The following is a 19,462-nucleotide window of genomic DNA, read 5'->3' on the forward strand; positions in this document are numbered from 1 at the left end:
AATATTAAATGGAAAATTCCACAAATAAACATTTCATAAGTTAAAAAAAATTGCGTGTTGTTCCAAGTTGATGAAATCACTTGCCATCCCACTCTGTCCTACCTGGGACGTGAGTCACCCCTTTGTCCGGCATTCCATTAAACTCCCTTTAGTCACTGACATCCTCTGCTCCTGACATCTATCAACATTATCATGGTTCCATGATCCAGGATCACCAAAAGCAGATGATCCTCCTTCTAACACAGTGTCAGAAGGTCAGTAGCAGCCTCACACTACGTCACAGCAGCTGTCCGTCACCTCACTTCATCTCATCATGTAGACATTTCATCATCTCACATCAGCACAGGAAGAGTGAGTATAGTGCAAGAAGATCTTTTGAGAGAAGGACCACATTCGCATAACTTTTATTATAGTATGTTGTTATTAAATTGTTCTATCTCATTATTATTGTTAATCTCTTGCTGTGCCTAATTTATAAATTAAACTTCATCATAGGTATGTGTGTATAAGAAAAAACATAGTATTTCTAGGGTTTGCTACCATCTGTGTTTTCAGGCCTCCACTAGGGGTCTAGGAATGTATCCCCTGAGGATGAGTGGGGACTAATGCAGTGTGAGCACCGCATTAGGCAGAGACCAATTCTATTTATAAAAGTCTTTATTGTACATTTTATTTTTGCAAATGGATCCATTTTAACCTATGGCAAAAACAGACCCGTATTATAATCAGTCTTACGAGTGCATGTGCATCAGTCAAAGTTTAGATTTTATCCTGATGACAACGGGAAGCCCCCCTGGCCGGCAGTGGCCTGATGAGATCTGCAGTCTAGAAAGATAGTCGGACTGCAGGATGGAGAGCAGGGATTTGAGGGGGTGACACTGGAGACAGGAAGACCAGCCAGAGGCCACTGTAATCCAGAGAACTAGTGATGAAGACTAGAATAAAAGTTACTGCAGTTAGGGTTAGGAGATATCTAGGAGGAGGGATCGATGTAGAAGGACATGGTAACTGAATGGAAGTGGAGGGTGAAGAAGAGGTAATAATGAAAGATGGTGCAGCAGATAGTGTTGTTCCTCATGTCCCTCCCCAGTTACAGGTTGAGCTTCCCAAATCCGGAAACCCCAAATCTGAAACGCTCAGAAATCGAAGGTTTTTGAGCACCAGCATCATGCTCAAAGGAAATGCTCTCAGATTTTTGCATTTGGGATGGTCATCCGGTAAGTATCATGAAAATTATCTATCTATCTAGATATAAAAAATCTAAAATCTGAAATACTTTTCTGATCCCAAACACTTTGGATAAGGGATACTCAACCTGTATCACTTTTCCTTCACAGCTTCAATGCCTTACTTCCCACCACCAGTGCCTGCATGTATTTCCTATGGGCTTTCTCTGGCCACTGAAACCTGGTTGGCCCACCTGTATGGTAGACCAGAGATTGGGGGAACTATTTCTCCTGGGAGCAGCTTTAACTGATGCCTGGCTGCATACATATCCCAGCTGTCTCACTCTTGAGGTAGGAAACTCTGAAGTGTGTATCCTACATTGTGTCCCAGAGGTCCCCAGGGAAATTAATCTCCGGTTGGCCACATTGGTAACCTGTGTGGCTGCTTTCCTTTGCTTGGCTCATTTTTCCATCTTGCTACCAGTGTTTCCTGGTCTCACCTCCTAAAAAACACACAAACAAACAAAAACCAGGCCGGGTGCAGTGGCTCGCGCCTGTAATCCCAGCAACTTTGGGAGGCCGAGGCGGGCGGATCACCTGAAGTCAGGAGTTCAAGACCAGCCTGGCCAACATGGTGAAACCCTGTCTCTACTAAAAATACAAAAAAAAAAAAAAAAAAAAAAATTGCCAGGCGTTGTGGCATCTGCCTGTAATCCCAGCTACTCAGGAGGCTGAGGCAGAATTCCTTGAACCCGGGAGGTGGAGGATGCAGTCAGCTGAGATCGTGCCACTGCACTCCAGCCTGGGCGACAGAGCAAGACTCTGTCTTGGAAAACAAAACAAAACAAAACAAAACAAAACAAAAAAAACCCTAAAATTGCACCCAAATTTGTCTCACAATCTGCTTCTGGGGGAATCCAAACAAATGGTGTCCAAACTTATGGTGTGTGCCATGGTGGGTGATGATTATGATGCTATCTATTAAGACAGAAAAATAGGAGAGGAGGGTTTTAATTCATTGATTGATGTTTTTGGAGGAGTGGTATGAAGAAAGTGGGAGGCGGGGAAATGACATCTTCAGTTTGAAGCCCTTTGGACTGAAAGAGCTCCAGGGACCTTGATGTGGGATGTCTGAATGGAACTTCTGGGGATGGCGTGGTGAACCTTATATCATGCGAATGCAAAGACTGGCCACACTTTTGCATTTCTAGTGAACATCTTTTGTTTCTGAACGATAAAGTGAGAACAGAAAAGCTAAGTATCTTGCTAAGAGACACAATGAATGAGGGAGAATAGCAGAAAATGAAAAATGAAGTCCTGGACCATCATTCCTATCACTTCATCAGGAGACAGCCATGCTGTGATGTGGGAGTGTCTTCCTTACCACAGAGAGGCACTCATTTGGCCTAGGTAAGGGAATACAGAATAGATTTGTTTGAATGAAAATAGATGGTCTAGTTTATGAGTGGAATTACTTTTCTTTTTTTCTATCCTGGTTACCAGAGGGCAGTTGCTGCCCTGAAAAGAAATAAACACAAAGAAGAAATTGCATGAAATGAGAATATGTATTTTTGATAGCAAAGGAATGGAAGAACATATTGTATATACAGAAAAGGCCTTGTAGATTGAATTAGCCAGTCCCAAACTGAAGCCAGGGTCACTGCATTGCTATTTTCAAACAAATACTCTCCATCATCCATTACACATACTCAAGAATTTGGCCTTTTATAGCACTATTCATTCTCGAGGCATCTAAATAGTCTTCGCAAGAGTAAGAAAGCAACCACAGGCACTGCTGAGGCCTTATAAAGGGTGTTTGGAATATTATGTGAGCACATATAAATTTGATAAATTTGCTCTGTTCAGAGGAAGAAACCAGGCCAAGGCCAAAGTGGCCACAGCCCTGGGGATAACCTATGCCTGAGAAACAAAGTCCTCAAATGGAATTTGGATTTTGTTGAGATGGGGTCTTGCTATGCTGTCCAGGCTGGTCTCAAACTCCTGGGCTCAAGTGATCCTCCCACCCCAGCCAACTGAATAGCTGGGATTATAGGTGTGTGCCACCACACTTGACTTGGATCTGGGTTTTATAAGGGCTTTCGGATGCTACCATTTCCCAAAAAGCACAAACATGAAAGTGTTGATAATTATTTTTAATACCAAGTGACTCAACCCATCTGGGCAGACTCAAACCATATGGGCAGAGATAAAGGGGCGTGGCCACACAATCACAGTTTTTTTTCTTTATCTTTGTGGCTTTCTACAGATTCTTCAGGTAAGGCATCTAAACAGGATACACATTTCTCCTTTAGAAAGGTTACCACCCTTTAAAAAAGTATGCCTGTACTTTAGTGTGTGAACCTATAAATGCTGGTCTATAGGGGCTAACAACTTAATTTAATTAGTTAATTACTGAGAAGAGCTAACTCAGACACATAGGTGACAGTGCCTAATGAAAGATCTTTCTCTACAACTAGTTTCTAATAGAGTCAACAGCTCCCCTTTGAAATACACCTATACTCTAAGACCAAACTAGGCTGGTGAGGGACAGATGGGGCTAACAAGGAGCACACAATCCTTAGCCTCAAATAACATTGTCTGGATCAAGAAAATCCATAACTACGAAACTTTCTCCCTCTAGTAAACAGCTGCACAGACTATAGCTTATCTCCTGCAAGTACATCAAAGAAATGCCATAAGCAGTGTGGAATAGTTTTTGGATTTGAAACGCAACAGGAGAAGATATATCAACCTACATGTCATTAGTTTAGGGCAACCAGTTTGTGTTACAAATAGAAATGTTCCTGCAAACTAGAAGTGGCATAATTGAAAAACTGTTGTCATCATTATCACTGCCATAGTCTGAAGCAAAAGTGCACTCCTATTAACAGCCTGAAGGTGTCCACTTGGCATCTAGCCCTACCTATTTGTAAATAAGCCAATTAGCCTTGACAAATGCAGAAATACTATCATAAGTATGCAGCTTGATGAATTTTCACAAAATTACCTATGTACATAATGAGTAATCAGATAAAGAAATAGAACACCCCAGCTTCCTAAAAGCCCTTCTCATCCCCATCCCAGTCACTACCTCTCCCCAGTACTGTGTCTTTCAAGAACTACTTATGGTGACTTTTCCCTTTCCCAACTTTCACTGTAGGTGGGAGAATTTTAGTAGTAAATTTACGCCCCTAGACTAGACTGATTTTCTCCTGTGCTAGCATATAGTTTTGGCCCTAGAAAGAAAATGAAGGAGTCTAGGCTAAAGTTACAGTGCCATAACAGATGTGTATTAGTCTATTTTCACACTGCTATAGAAATACTACCAGACTGGGTAATTTACAAAGAAAAGAGGTTTAATTGACTCACATCTCTGCATGGCTGGGGAGGCCTCAAGAAGCAGAATCATGGTGGAAAAGGAAGCAGGCACGTCTTATATGGAGGCAGACAAGAGTGAGTGAATGAAGGAGGAACTGCTGAACACTTAAAACCATCAGCTCTCGTGAGAACTCACTATCACGAGAACAGCATGGGAGAAACCATCACCATGATCCAAACACATGGGGATTACAATTCAAGACGAGATTTGGATGGGGACACAGAGCTAAATTATATCAAGATGACAGAACTTTTAATACAGGGGATGTGCAAGGAGCTTGTAGACCTTCTCATCTCTTTCTATAGGAAACTGGGCTAGGACCAAACCCAAGTTCTCCTGATCCCCAGTCTAGAAATGTTTCTTCTATGCTGCTGACCAGATCATCACTAAACTCAGCATTACCTATTTTATCTAACTGAGAGTTTTAACACAGCTTCATAAAACCATTTCTATGAACCAGATGATCCATTAAAAACTACTGACATCCTAACTGAAAGAAATGTTCCAAGTGACTATGATATTACTAGATATCAAAGCATTAAAGGAAGAGAGGAAAGATAGAAATAGAAGAGAATACAATTAGAATTCTGTTAATCAACAGTAAGTACTTCTTATAAATTATTTCAAGTATCTTACTTAAAGGACTAATTTTTATTTCTGGCTAAAAGAAGACGGTGCATCAGTAATACTTAAAATGCCAACAGCTGCGGTAAATGTGGGCAACACTGGAAGGTGTGCTCCTTTTGGTCAGTGTCTGGTGACACATTATCTGACTTAGCAGGCAGCAAGATAGGGCAGAAAGAGAGAAAATGTGCTGTGCAGTTCTGGGTCTGAATTCCTGTGCTGCCCCTCCTCAACTGTATGACTTTGAACAAGTTATTAAATCTCTCTACACCTCCAGGTAGTAATTTGTAAATTGTGGATAATTCCTATGTCTCAATGAGTTGTTTCCAGAATTAAAAATGAGATGACATATGTCCTGTGCCTGACAATTTAATAGATCCTTGAAAACTGCTAGCTTCTTTCTCTGTACAAAATGAATTCGTCTCATCACAAAAGAGCTCAAGTTACAAAACGATACACACCAACATCCAATGTTCTATTGTTTATCTATGACTTTGTCTAAATTGAAAAAGAATCTGCTGTGTTTGAGAATGGATTAAAGAAAATAGTTTGCTATAATATAATCCAAGATAGCTTTATATGTGTCTCTCTCTCTCTCGAGGCGTGAGTTGGGAAGTCTTAACACAAAGGAAGGTGACATACACACATTGAGACATATCTTTTTAAGCCAACTGTCTTAAAGAGGTCATTCACTTCTGACCAGGAGTGTGTCAGGCTGAGAGCTAGTTGCAGGTGGCACTCTAATGCAAGGCATCATTTATTCAGATTTCAGGAAAGTATATGACACAGTATATTAGATTCATAGGCAGACCAGAGAGGCGAAAATGGATCAAGAACAAGACTGGGGACAAGACAGACAATTCCAAACCAGCCTTTTGATTGAACATCAAATTCTGACTGGCAGAGCAGGTCCTGAAAGAAACTAAAACTTCCCCCTGCCTACCAAAAAAAGCTTGTTTTTGTGAGGGGTGCCGATGTTCATCTTTTCTCGTCTGTACATTATAAATAAAACCAACAACATGAGTTCTTTTTTTTAAATGCAAGTTAGGAAATAATGAGGGAAGGGATTGATGAATATAATTGCAGATGTGCTTTACATCATCTCACTCCAGGCTGCATCTGAAATAACACACGGAAGCATCGGGGACTCCAAACACTCAGAGATAATTCCATGGAGACCCACATTTTCCTTCACACCCGCCCTGGTTGTGTTTTTGTTTTTTGGCTTAATACTGAGCAAACATACTGTGACTTCAAAATCATAATAACACAGAATGGAAGCTCCACATTGTTTAAAAGCAGTACTGGGATATAAATTCTTCTCTTAACAGCCTTTGCTTACAGTAAGATGATGGGAAACAGGGACAGCTGCAGGTACAATGGCAATGGGTCTGCTTTTAATACAGAATCACCCACGTGCCCTGAAAATCACCTGACCTCGGAATCTTTCTTCTATTGATGTAAATCTTGCACAAAGTGAGACAACTATAAATTAAATAAAGTACATTAAATTACACGTAGTCTGTAATTTCTATCTCCCCCATGATAGGAAAGCTCTTTTATTTCTTTTGTAAAGTCACCAGCAGCAACATCACCACCCAGGGTACATTCAGTAATCTATTTATGGCTCTAAGGATATTTTGTCCCCACATCCCTCCCGCAGAAGGTGACAGCAGTTTTTAACTCATCATTTTATTAAAGATTCCTGATGCTACCTCTGCCTAAGACATTCGCAGCAAGTGAAAATGTTAGGTCTTGGCTAACATGAGCATTCTTTAGTTCTCAGGAAAGTCAGTCTAGAAATACTGGCAACAACCGCAGCCAGGACACCGTGAAGCTCTGTGTTTATTCTGTTTCTCTGGGACGGTGGCAGCTGTGAGTTTCAGATGCCATCTGCCGAAGGCAAATGCCTAGTTAACTGTGCTATTCTCGATCTCTTCACAGTCCACAGTTCTACCAACCTCTCCCTACTTTGCAATCCCCCTCACTGCTGGCTTCCTTCTCCAACAGGCCTGAAACCCAAGCACAACACGCTGAAGCTACCATGGATCCCCTTGGCCCAGCAGCTGTTATACCCTAAATGATATTCTCTTCTGGCACCTCCTTACCCTGTGGTCTTAATCTGAAGGCATCTGGACTCTTCTTCCTATTGGTAGAAGGTACATAACTATATACCAATGTTGTATATATTGTTGAAATAATGCTATGTATTTTCAGCATTTGCAAGGGAAATGGAACTAGGCACACTATATCTCATTAATTATGGTCTCTACTAATTGGGAATCTGAGAGAATTCTCTGGGCTGACATTTATTTTTGCATTATCTGCTGAAAGAAGAGGTTTGCTAAGTAAATAAAGGGTAGAAAGTTTTTTAATAGTAGTGTTTAAACTACCAAAGAGAAGATTTCTAAAGATTCTGAGGCTTTCATTTGTACGCTAACAACAAATTATTGTCTACCTAGTCACTAAAGCCAGCTGTCTCCTTTCTGGCTTCCCTATTTCTGCACAGCCACTAACATTTCCTAATTCAACGTGCTTATTAGCAAAGCTAACCAGTCTCCAACCAGCCAACTCATCCTCTGTCTGCTTTTCCCACCCCACTCCTCTCTTTCTCTCTAACTCAGGCCCTCATTAATAAAGCTGCCCTGGAACTAGAGGATCCCGGCTAGGCTCCTGTCATTTGCCCCCAATCCTCTCCAATGATTCAGTAATCTGCTGCCGGATTGGTCTTTCAGAAATTTCTTTTCATTTTTTCCTTTCACACTCCAATCTTATTATCCCAGATGAAATGTTCTATAAGAACCCATGACTCTTATACTCCAGAACTTTAAGATCCTCAAATGTAGCTTCAGAGTCCTTGCTCCCAGCACTGCATTTAGCAGATTACTAAAATAAATGTAGATTCACAATATTTATCTGAACCCCCTGGAGCCAGATGTAATTTGGGATTCATACTTCTTTCTCATTTTAGGACCACAATATGGTGCATAAAACGTATTTTATGTAACATCCCAGTGGGCCTGAAGCAACACTTCATAGTCAAGTACACTGATAGTTCTGCAACAAAATGCATAAATTTCACCCCTTGTTGTAATAAATAAAGACAATAAATAAATAGCCTCCCATTAGGTTTTGCCACAAAATATTTATACAAAAAAAATTTTGGTTGGTGGGGTGTTTTGGATTTCAGAATTGTGATTAAGAGGTTGAGAATGTATAGTAGGTATATTTATCCATGGCCATTTATCACTGTCCAGACTTGAAAGAAGTTAAGTTTTCTTTAAAACTCTCCACACCGCTAACTTTGATTAATTCAGACTGTTCTTCTCCACAATTAGTCCAAATTATTGAGGCCTTCCTTACAAAACTGTCTTCAGATTATGAGAACTTCATGACCACAAAGTTGTCCCTATCATTTTAAATTTTTTTCTAATTTTAACTCCATTCCCAAAGCATTTTCACCTTGCTCATTAAAACAAAAAAAGTCTTTTTTTTTTAGCTGCTTATTTTAACAAAATGTAAATGTAGTCATTTTGCTTTTCTCTACCTAAAGAAAGGCTTTGGTGAAGCAGGGTAGATTGATTATCTTTCAGCAGGGTGGATTTACGTTTTAAAAATCTCAGTTATGCTGACCTTCTCCCCTAAATAAGAGTTAAGCTTTTAAAGTGTGAGTTCATCTAATGTCTAACATAAGTTTATCAAGCAAATCACAGAAAACCCCCCTATGCACAGTTAAGCATACACTGAAATCACTCTTTAGGTCAAGTTTTAACTTGACCAGTAAACCCTGCTTTAAATACTGCCAAGCCAAACATAAAGCCAGCAGTGCAAGGTTTGTATATATATCATGGGATGCTGGCCGTATGGGTCACAGCATTCTGACAGGCAATTCCTAGGCAGTTATTTTGACATTAGAAAGTCACAATCCATCAACTTAACAGCAGGGCAATAATTTTGGGACCAGGGAGATGGCTATTCAAAATGACACTGTGGGAAGTAAACAGTAGTTCCAAGAACCCCTGTTTGAGTATGAAGACATAAACTAGGCAAAATTTCTTTCCACCTCTAGAACCAGCCATTATGTAATGTGTTTTTGTGTAAGCACGTTATTTCTGGTGTTTGAATAGAAAAGCCCTGCCTGCAAAGCTAAAAATCATGCAGGTATCTGGATTCTTTGGCTGAATGTGGGGAGATGAGAAGAAATGGAACTACCTTTATGAGACTCAAGAATGACAAAGAGTTGCCTTCCCCACCCCCACCCTCCACCCCAGTTTGTCACAAACCATTTCCAATGACCTGTGATACCCGAGGCCAATATTTCAGATGTTACTGAATTCTTTCTACATTGCAAATTAATTAGTTCTCCAGTGCCCTGTAAAACAGGGCTCCTTGAGTATGTGGAGAAGACTTGGACTTTATTCTTGAAGAGGCTGCGGGGCCAACAACCCTGCTGTGAGTCCTGCCCTGCACACAGGTGGCCACGGTCTCCTGGACAAATGAATGCAGATGGAGGCTACCGAGTGCTGCTGAGATCCTCTCCACAGCTGGGAGGGAAGGTAGCAACTGGCAGAAGTTTCCTGGCTGCTAGATTGGTGGTGGGCGGGGTGGATATGGGTAGGGAGTATGAACTAGAGTGCAGCGGTTCTCAGATGTTCTCATTTCCCAATAACTCTGAGAACACACACATAAGCCCTCCAGGATGGTCATGCTGCAGATAAGGAACAGCAAGCACATCCTTCCTTCTACCCTGGAAAGGAGAAATGAAAAAAGGAAGAACGGATAAAAAATGATGTACTGATGGCTGAGATGGCAAAACGGAGCACTGGATGGATATATGTAGATACTATGGCAAAGAAGAGAGACAAAATCTGGGTGGCAAGGTTTCCTCAATGAGCTGTCTTGTTTCCATGCAAACTGAGGTGGTCTTTGTGATGGCCCACACCCCCTGGGGTCATGACCTGCCCTACTGGGGACTAGCGCTCTCGCCACTGCCCACCCCTATATTCCTGGCTGCTGGCCTGAAATACAACGTGTAAAGCAAATTATTTTCAGGTTATACTTCATTATTTTAAAGAAAAAGAAATTCATTATGTGGGTGAAATATCAGCAGGTAAAGAACGATAAGCTCTTAAAGCAAAGACGAAGAGGCTTATTACTGTAAACATTTTATTTTAATAAACTTTTGTAGCTTAAATTGAGTTTCTCCTTCTTTTCTAAAACCTAACCTTATATGAATAACTACATCCGTAAGCTGAAAGTATCTGAAAATTCACACATTTCAGAAAAGTAATTCTTAAGCAATCAACAGCAGAAGCAAAGCCAACAATGTTTCCATACCTGGAGCTGATATTCTTCCGTGCAGCACAGACTCACTGGGCAGCAGTTCTTTTGAATTGGAGGTGAATGGTGATTGTCTAAATGTGTCTTCTGAAAAGAAAGGGCTGGGGTGGGGGAGGGGGAGTGAGGTTTAGTAAATTAAAGTTATTTAAGACACCCAGAGCACCTGGCCCCAAATACATACATACGCAATATTGGATAAGGTGTTGTTGTTTGCAACGGTGTTTAGTGAATATAAGAAGATTGTGCTTAAAATGGAGAAAAAGAAAAGTCATTACATCAGACAAGTGCCAGCTGTACCTTCTGCCTATGAGTTTTATATTTGGGGGGAATATATGAAACATCATCTTTTAAACACTGTTAAACCCGTAGAGGAAGACAGCTGAGCAGTAAATTTTCCTCTTGCTCTATTCTTTCTGTGTGTGTGTTGCGCCCTGCCTGGGTCATAATCAGAAAGCGCCTACCTGTGGTTTTCCTGGTAGAGATGCAATTGCCCTGGCTCACCCATATTCTGTCACCTGATCCCTCAGGGACCCACTGCGCACATCTAGACAGATGGCTGAGGCCAGGGACCAATACACTGAAGGAAACATGTCACTGGTCCCCACAGAAACGAAAACTGCAACTCGAAATTGGGTTGGTTCTGAAGGAGTTAAAGTCAGAAAACGGGGCTGCCAGAAGGGACCCCAGGGAGCTCCCTCATTTAACATGAAAGAGAGGCCCTGAACTGAGTGATCCTAAGCTCCCCTAAGTGACTCAGCTAGAACTAGAACTAGGGTCCCCAGACATCCTGCCAGGGTTCCCCCTAAAAGCATGACCACAGTGAACACAAAGGATTGAATGTTTTTAATTAGAGAATTCTAAGTCGGTCACAGGGTCCATCTTCCAGGCCTCTAAAATAAAATGTGAATAAGTACTGCGATCACATATGAGAATACTGGAGTATCCATCAGTGTCCAACCTAGAAAATGGAAAGCCCTACTTATTTACAACAGAGGAAATTCAACCATAGAAACTGGGTACCCAGATAGTGGAAGTTCCAGGGGGTAGTAACACAGCCCAGAGATAGGAAGGGCAGGAAGCCATTGCCACCCTGAGGCTGGAGGGAAAAAAGCAGGAGACAAATGGAGCCCAGGTCATGGGAGCCGGAGCACTAGAGGAGATGCAGCTGCCGTGGGAGACAGAGACGGAGTGGGTGAATACCCAGGCTCTACCTTAAGCCCCACCCCTACCTCTCACCAGTGTCTCTGATTGGCTGAACCTTCCCGGAAGGCAGGGAAACACAGCCAGGAGGGATCACTACTCCCCACCACTCCCCTGGGCAAAACGGCAGATCTGGAGCAGAACAACAGACCAAGCCTAGGACTCCCAGGACTACTGCTGCTTTGCTAAACATGCCACAAGGCTATGGTTGCTATTATTCAATATTAAAAAGGGAATGTTAAGATGAAAATGGAAGACACTTTCTTTAAAGTAAAACATACATTAATAGATAATATAGTTTTACATGACTGTGTTAGGCTAGATTTAACACAACTTTGTATGCCATGGTTTTTCTTTGTATCTTAAACACAAAACAATTTAAATAGGCTTAAAAAGTGAACACTGGCTATAGGCTAGTAGGAGGCAGGAACTGGGGAGAAGCGAAGGGGCAGATATGTTGCTTTCTACCAAACATCTCATAACCTGCAAGGGTGGCTAAGGCCGTGGAGGAGGGGACACAGTGTGACCACGGGGCCCGGGCTGGCCAGGGAGCCCAGGAAGGGCCTTCCTGCAAAAGCCACCATGGGCGGGATGGACAGTAAGGTCATTAAGGTTTCAAGGAGCTGGGGAAGGCGGCCCCAGCACTGTGAGAAAGCACAGCCAGCCTGCAGAGCTGGAGGAAGGCCCATGGTGGAGGCAAATGAGTCTGGACCGTGTGTGCAGTGATCATGGCTTTGTCCCAACAGTAGTGAGGGCACTGCAGTGTCTTAAGTAAGGGGGTCAGGGAACCGGACTTCAGTTTCAGAAAGCTCCATGTGGCTGCAGCAGGCAGTGCGGCCTGGGGGACTTGCAGAAGACAAGGCGTGTGGCCAGTGCAGCAGTCCAGATGGGACGTGGTGATGCTGGTGGCCAATGTCGCCAGCCAGCAGTGACACTTGCAGGTCGAAAAAGAGTTTAAAAGAGAGGGCTGGTCAACACCACAGGTACATTTGAGAATAACCTTCACCTAGCTTTCTAGGTGAAGTGAGCAGAGGCTGCTGTGCTATGTGCTGACGGTAGTCTTCTGGGTCTTGCTAAGTAGTGGCAATGGGCTAGCACTGTGTCTTCACATGCTCTCTTCAAAAGTGCGGATTCCTGCTGATGTGAGGAGTGGAGCCCTGTTATCACTGACCTGCTCAGAAGAAATTGAATTGAAAGGGAGACAATCACCGAGGGAAACAACATTCAAAATAATTTTCTACCCTGGATGCCAGCTTTATCCTGCATAGAAAAGAAAAGATTTCTTCTGAGGGAGCAGAGAATTAGAAGGGAGTCCTGCTGGATACTAAAAATGCACAAAAGGGCTGCCAATGTTTCTATGGGGCAAAGAATCAATGGAGAAACTTTCAGAAGGCAAGGCGGCTTAAGGCTGGTGTAAGTCTTAGCTACAGAGAGAAGATATTAGGTTAACAGTGAATTGGTCTCAGACCAAACACACAGCTGCCATGCTCTGCATTCGGATCCGTTCATGCTAGGAGGTAGCGAGTGTGCTAGTTTTGCAGAGAGTTTGGAATCAGAAAAATTGGAGTCTGAATTTCATATTGGTTACTTCATAGTTAAGGGACCTTTGGACAGTCAATAACCCCTCTAGCCTCAGTTTCATCACTGAAAAAGAGGTTTAACAATGCCATCTTTTAGAGGGGTGCTGTAAGGGTTCAAATGAGATGTTTCATGTTAAAGTTCTCAGTACATAGTACATGCTCAGTAAAAAACAGCATCAAACGCTAAGTATCTGGCACTGATTTAAGGTGCTTTGTGTGTATTAATTTCACTTGGTCCTCATAAGAACCCTATGAGAGTAGCCACCATTATTATAGTAGTCCCCCCTTACCCATAGTTTGGCTTTCTGTGATTTCAGTTATCCACAGTACAGTACAATAAGGTATTTTGAGAGTGAGACCACATTCACATAACTCTTAATCCAGAATAAGAATACTGTTATACAGAATATTGTTATAATTGTCCTATTTTATTATTATTGTTGTTAATCTCTTACCATGCCTAATTTATAAATTAAAATTTACCATATGTATGCATAGGAAAAAGCATTGTGTATATAGGGTTCAGTACTATCTGAGGTTTCCAGCAACCACTGTGGGTCTTTTTTTCTTTTTTGAGACAGAGTTTTGCTCTTGTCGCCCAGGCTGGAGTGCAATGGCGCAATCTTGGCTCACTGCAACCTCCGCCTCCTGGGTTCAAGCAATTCTCCAGCCTCAGCCTCCCAAGTAGCTGGAATTACAGGCGTGTGCCACCACGCCCGACTAATTTTTGTATTCTTAGTAGAGATGGGATTTTGCCTTGTTGGCCAGGCTGGTCTCGATCTCCTGACCTCATGTGACCCGCCTGCCTCAGCCTCCCAAAGTGCTGGGATTACAGGCATGAGCCACCACGCCCTGCCAACCCTTGTGGGTCTTGAAACATATTCCCTGTGGATAAGTAGGGACTACTGCATTATCCCTGTTTTACAGGGAGACTTAGGCACAAAGAAGTTAGGTAGTTGCCCATGCCCATGAATTGAGCATGTTGGCTTCCCCATCTGCACTCTTTCCCACTCAGCTACACTGCCTTTCGTTGGTCCGTTAACACCTAAGGAATTTATGGACAAGAGACCCATGAATCCTTGCAACAGATGGAGAAAAGGAAGAGATAGAGAAGGGGGTGATGGAGGGGAGTAGGGACCAGTCATTTCAGTATAAGGGTACTGAAGGAAGCTGAAAGACTTTTCTATTGAGAAATAGAGCAAGTAAAAATAATTTTTGTCTTTATTTCCCTATAGAAGTTAAGATGTGCTCCAATTTCCTAAAACTTCTACCACTCATGGGCCTGGTCAATTTGCAACTCTAAACATTCGCCACTGCTGTACCTACAGCTTCCTAGAGCAAGCCTGTCTCTGCTATTAACTCTAAATGAAGAAGGAAGGGTAAAGAGGTCATTAGCTGTTTGTAAGCTTCTATTTCGCCAAAGCTATAAAGCACATGGTGGCAGTATGGCTACATACACATCGGTGTATTAATCCTTCTGGTGCCCAGATTAGCTTCACGCTTCAGGAAGGAGAAAAAACTAAAGTTGGAGCATGCCCTATAGAGCAGAGCTTGCTTCATGGGATTAGATCTCCAATAACACTGGTTATCCTTAACTCTCTGCACAAAGAACTAAGAAAACAGAAGACACTCCATGTGTAACTTTGTCCCATGAAAGTTCATTTTTAGAATGCTGAGATCATATTCCGTAAGTTCTTTTTCTTCTCCTGTGCCAGTGACCGTAAAGTACAGAAGCACATCCGTTCTCAGGTGACACCCAGCTTTGCAGTGGAAAAAGCACTTCAGTAAGGGGTGGTGAGGCTGACACCTCGTTCATGCTGCTCAGTGACTGTCACTGTTGGCAGTGGGCAGCAGAGAGGCAAGTTCCAGGAGGTACCGGACACAGGATGAAGCAGGCTGCATCTCCCCAGGGAGTAAAACAATCCATGAAATGCACTGGACTTTACGACGTGCCCCGAAGCATGTTTGTACTGTCCTCCAACTGGTTACTTCAGCCAGTTACCAACTATTCCAGAAAAGGAGCCAGTTTGTGAACACCATATAGCCCTTGCTTCTGAATCTTCAGCTGCCTAGACTTTAGTCATTTTATTATGAAAAAGCCCCTCCATCCAGAAAGTAAGCCAAGGAAGTGGAAAAAAGCAAAAAAAGAGGTTTATTTCTGGTTAATATTTTTGGTAAAAAGTTGATAGAGGAGGAGGTAGAAATTAACAGCTAATGGGGAGGGAATCATCACTTATTTTCACTCAACAAAATCATCGTCTATCACAACATATTCCCTTTGGCCCGGGTCAAAGACAGGCTAGCTGGAAGACTTACATAATTCATAAATATTCAGTAACTCTTCAGTAGCAGCATCTGGAAGTTGATGGTATGGACATCAAAGAGCCCAAGCCCCCAGTTAATTTCCCTGGGTTTTGAAAATACAATCTTATAAAACTTTTATCTACTTGAGTTTCTTTTCTGGATAGAAGTGAAATGGCTGTGGAAAGTATATTTTGATTTTTCTCCTGTAGAAAATCTAAGGGCTAAGATATGAAGGGGCAGGGGTGTCATAGTGAGTGGACAATTCCAGGCCAGGCATGCGATGTGGGGTCAGCAGCACAGGGCTGAGAAAGGAAAAGATTTACAATAAATAATAAAACAGTCCATAAAGGATTATGGCTCTAAATAGTGATACATTTTGCTAAGTGCCTATTGTGACACCAGTATTTCCACCTTTAACACCTGAGGGCCAACAGGGAATTTTGCCTCATGCAGAAGAGAAGGCTCATCTACTTAAAACCAACCCTCCCCAAGTGCCACCACTGAAACCAAACGTTACAGGGATTCTCATTTTGACAGCAATAACAAAATCAAAAGAAAACAGAAAAGAAGGTGAGTAGAGACTGTGAGAGAAAGTTCAGAAAAGACCTTCTTTGGTAATGACACGACAGTTTTAAAGAAGCAATAGAGAAGAAACAGATTTTTTTTCTAAGAGACAGTAACTTTCAAGACTAAACTTGGGAATGACAAATAGAAAAGAAAAAGATTAAAGAAAGAAAGAAAGACTGCACTGTAATGAGTTTTTACTTGGAACTCAGAAGGGACTAGATACATCAGGGTGGCATGAAATTCTATTAAATGTAAGAATTTCTAGCAAATCATCCTAAAGTGATAGTCTGACTTCTATCTGCACAGAGACAAATTACCTTAGTAAATTTTTTTAAAATAGTGAATCTTAAAAAAAAAAATTCTTTGGTGAATTAATCAAGTAAAAGTACTCGATTATCATATATTCAGCCATATATTATGTGACCTAACAGGGTTTACAGATTTCGAGAGCTGGGTAAAACATGTCTGAAAGAATCTGGGGTAATTTTTAATTTTCTTTTGTGTTACTTTAAGGAAATTTTAAAAACAAGCTATCTGACTTAGATATATGTCTGAGAAACAATATATTGCAAAAAGAGAGTTGGAAGTCCCAGCGTGGGGTAGAACAGTTCTGTGGGAGCCAACGTGTTCTCTCTCTAACCGCTACCTGCTCCCCAGCAGACCTCAGCCCCTGGGCCCCTCACCAGGTGGTTTTCTATCCCTCGGGGTAACAGCATCTTCCTCCTCTCTACTCAGACCCAGTTGTTAAGCCACTGCAATACTGGTTTTCCATGTTGATACATCATGTTATTTTTTAAGAACTGAAATGCCACAGATTTGTCCAAAATCACTGAGCCAGTATTTTAAAAACTCTGACCTTTGAATCACTTGGACCTTGAGAAACCCTCCAGGAGTTACACACGGCATTAACATTTTGAAGTGTACAGGAAGCAGTAGTTGAGAAAATAGTTTTCCATGTTTCCAAAAGCCACAAGAAAAGGCAGGCAACAGATCAAAGTTATCTCAATAATTAATCTGACTTCAGTTCAAAAATCTTTTGAATATGTGGAATATGCATGTTACAGAATTAAAATGGATACAGGTAACTTGCATATGGGATCTCCATGTCTATGTTTCTTTCATATAATGAAACTAAAGGAAATGAGAACAAACCGGAAATGTTTTCTTTGAACAAAAACTAGAGCTTGCTAATCATAACAGATTACAGGCCTTGCCAAAGGACAAAAAAGGTGTTTTTTTTTTTTTTTAATGCTTCTTAAACATACCAAATAAGAAACGTGGGTTTATTCAAAGATAAGGAATAAAGGAAATCTTTGTATTAGTTATAACTATCTCCTCAACATTTCCTCAAGTACTTTAAGGTGACAAGACATTCTTCGAGAAGCTGGAATAGCTTACATGAAAATAAGGTCACAACTCAAAAACAAAAACACTTTTACATATTTCATTTTTTGAAAAGATCAAATAACAATATTTCATTTTCAACTTAATTTTCATGATTAATGCCATTTTCTTCACTTTTAGTGATTTTGTTTTTCTCAAATATTACTTCCTTTTATTAATTTATTTGCTAATAACAGATGCTTAATATTTCTTTTTATATATTTATATATGTACATGTTGTGTAACATTTATAAGTAATTGTATTTGAAATATATTAAGTGCTTAGTTCTACATATTTTTGTAAAAAAATTTCGAACACTTTAAAAAATAAAATGCAAACACTCTATACAGTTGCATCAGTATCATGTGAAATATAGAAGAAAACCCTGACACAGTCCTTTTGTTCTGCGGTAGCAATCACTCTATGTGGCCTAGGACCATGTGTGGTCTTCCTAACTTCCTCATTTTCATTTTGAATGAGCAGTTGTAGAGCTGTTGCTTCTGAAATGTGCCCAGATATTAACATGTTACATATAACAATCAGGGCCAGTTGTCTTACTAACATTCTTGCAGTCAATTGAAAAGGTAATCTATAATGAAAGAAAACACTTTTAATGGTACGCATGAACATTGCTCTTCCCTTTTCAATACCACAGAAATGAGGACCCCTCTTCCTAAAGGATTTTATTTATTGTAACGAAAAGGACCCCAGATGGCAGGTTAGGGAATGTGGGGGTGGACAAGAGTGCCCAAGATTAAAAATGACTGTGAGTCTCTGCCCTGAAGGCAACCCTGACCGTCTGAAAGAGAAAATTCTGTATTTGACCATACAAGGGACATAACAGGGACCTCCTGTGACCCCAGTGGGTTAGGCCTGAAAACTTGGTCATTGATCATGTTGGGCTCACACATTTTCAAAGAAAGAGGGGCTGTTGTGAATAAAACTTGGATTATTCCTATACATTGGCAAGCTTCAGCTGGGGCATTTATCTAAAAATCGAGGCTGGCATTGCAGATTCAGTGTGTTTCTAAATGGGCCTGTGGGCAGAGGGGACTCAAGGGTACTCCCTCACTCTACTAGCATATAGGCAGCAGATTTTCTTCTTTAATTTTTGGAGGTGACAAGGAAGCTAAGATGGGTTTCCTCTCCTCCAATTCAGTTGATGTGGCTGCACAACTTGGCTGGTGCCAATGAAACAGAAACTTTGTAGCAATTAAAAACTAAAGGTGTTGTTAATTTTGTAAGATGTGAAATAGTATCATGGAAAATCTCCTTACTTTTTAGAGATATATACCAAAGAATATGGGAATGAATGTTTGGTATCTGGGATGTGACTTAAAATATAGGAGGAAAAAGGACTGGTAAACCAAGTGTGGCAAAATGTTGATACTTGTTCAATATGGGTGATGGGAATATAGTGATTCATTATTTTATTTTTTCTATTTTGGTTAAAAAATTTCATAATAATAAAAAATCAATAGCAACGACCAAACAAAAAATCCAACCCAGACAAGCCACCAAACAGAATAAGAAATGGCAGTAAAAGAAAATCCAAGACCGTGTGTGATGGCTCACTCCTGTAATCCCAGCACTCTGGGAGACCAAGGCAGGAGGATCACTTGAGCCCAGGAATTTGAGAACAGCCTGGACAACATGGCAGAAACCCTGTCTCTACAAAAAAATACAAAAATTAGCCAAGCGTGGTGGTGCATGCCTGTAGTCCCAGCTTCATGAGAGGCTGAGGTGGGAGGATCACTTGAGCCCAGGAGGTAGAGGCTGCAGTGAGTGGAGATTGTGCCACTGCACTCCAGCCTGGGTGACAGGGCAAGACCTTGTCTCAAAAAAAAAAAAGAAAAAGGAAAAAAAAAAAAAACCACACACACACACACACACGAACAAATACAAATGTCTCCCCATG

The 19,462-nt window shown here is 41.3% G+C and overlaps 1 protein-coding gene across 6 annotated transcripts in view; it reads right to left on the reverse strand.

The window, feature by feature from the left end:
* ZNF827 (zinc finger protein 827) overlaps positions 1 to 19,462 on the reverse strand; it is a 175,053-nt gene that overhangs the window by 55,413 nt on the left and 100,178 nt on the right. For all 6 annotated transcript variants that reach the window (XM_024246183.3, XM_054554539.2, XM_054554538.2 and 3 more), the window contains one exon: positions 10,507 to 10,610. In XM_024246183.3, the coding sequence (XP_024101951.2) occupies positions 10,507 to 10,610 (104 nt within the window). The remainder of the gene's footprint in view (positions 1 to 10,506; positions 10,611 to 19,462) is intronic.

This window comes from Pongo abelii, chromosome 3 (assembly GCF_028885655.2).
Source record: "Pongo abelii isolate AG06213 chromosome 3, NHGRI_mPonAbe1-v2.0_pri, whole genome shotgun sequence".
Taxonomy (NCBI): Eukaryota; Metazoa; Chordata; class Mammalia; order Primates; family Hominidae; genus Pongo; species Pongo abelii.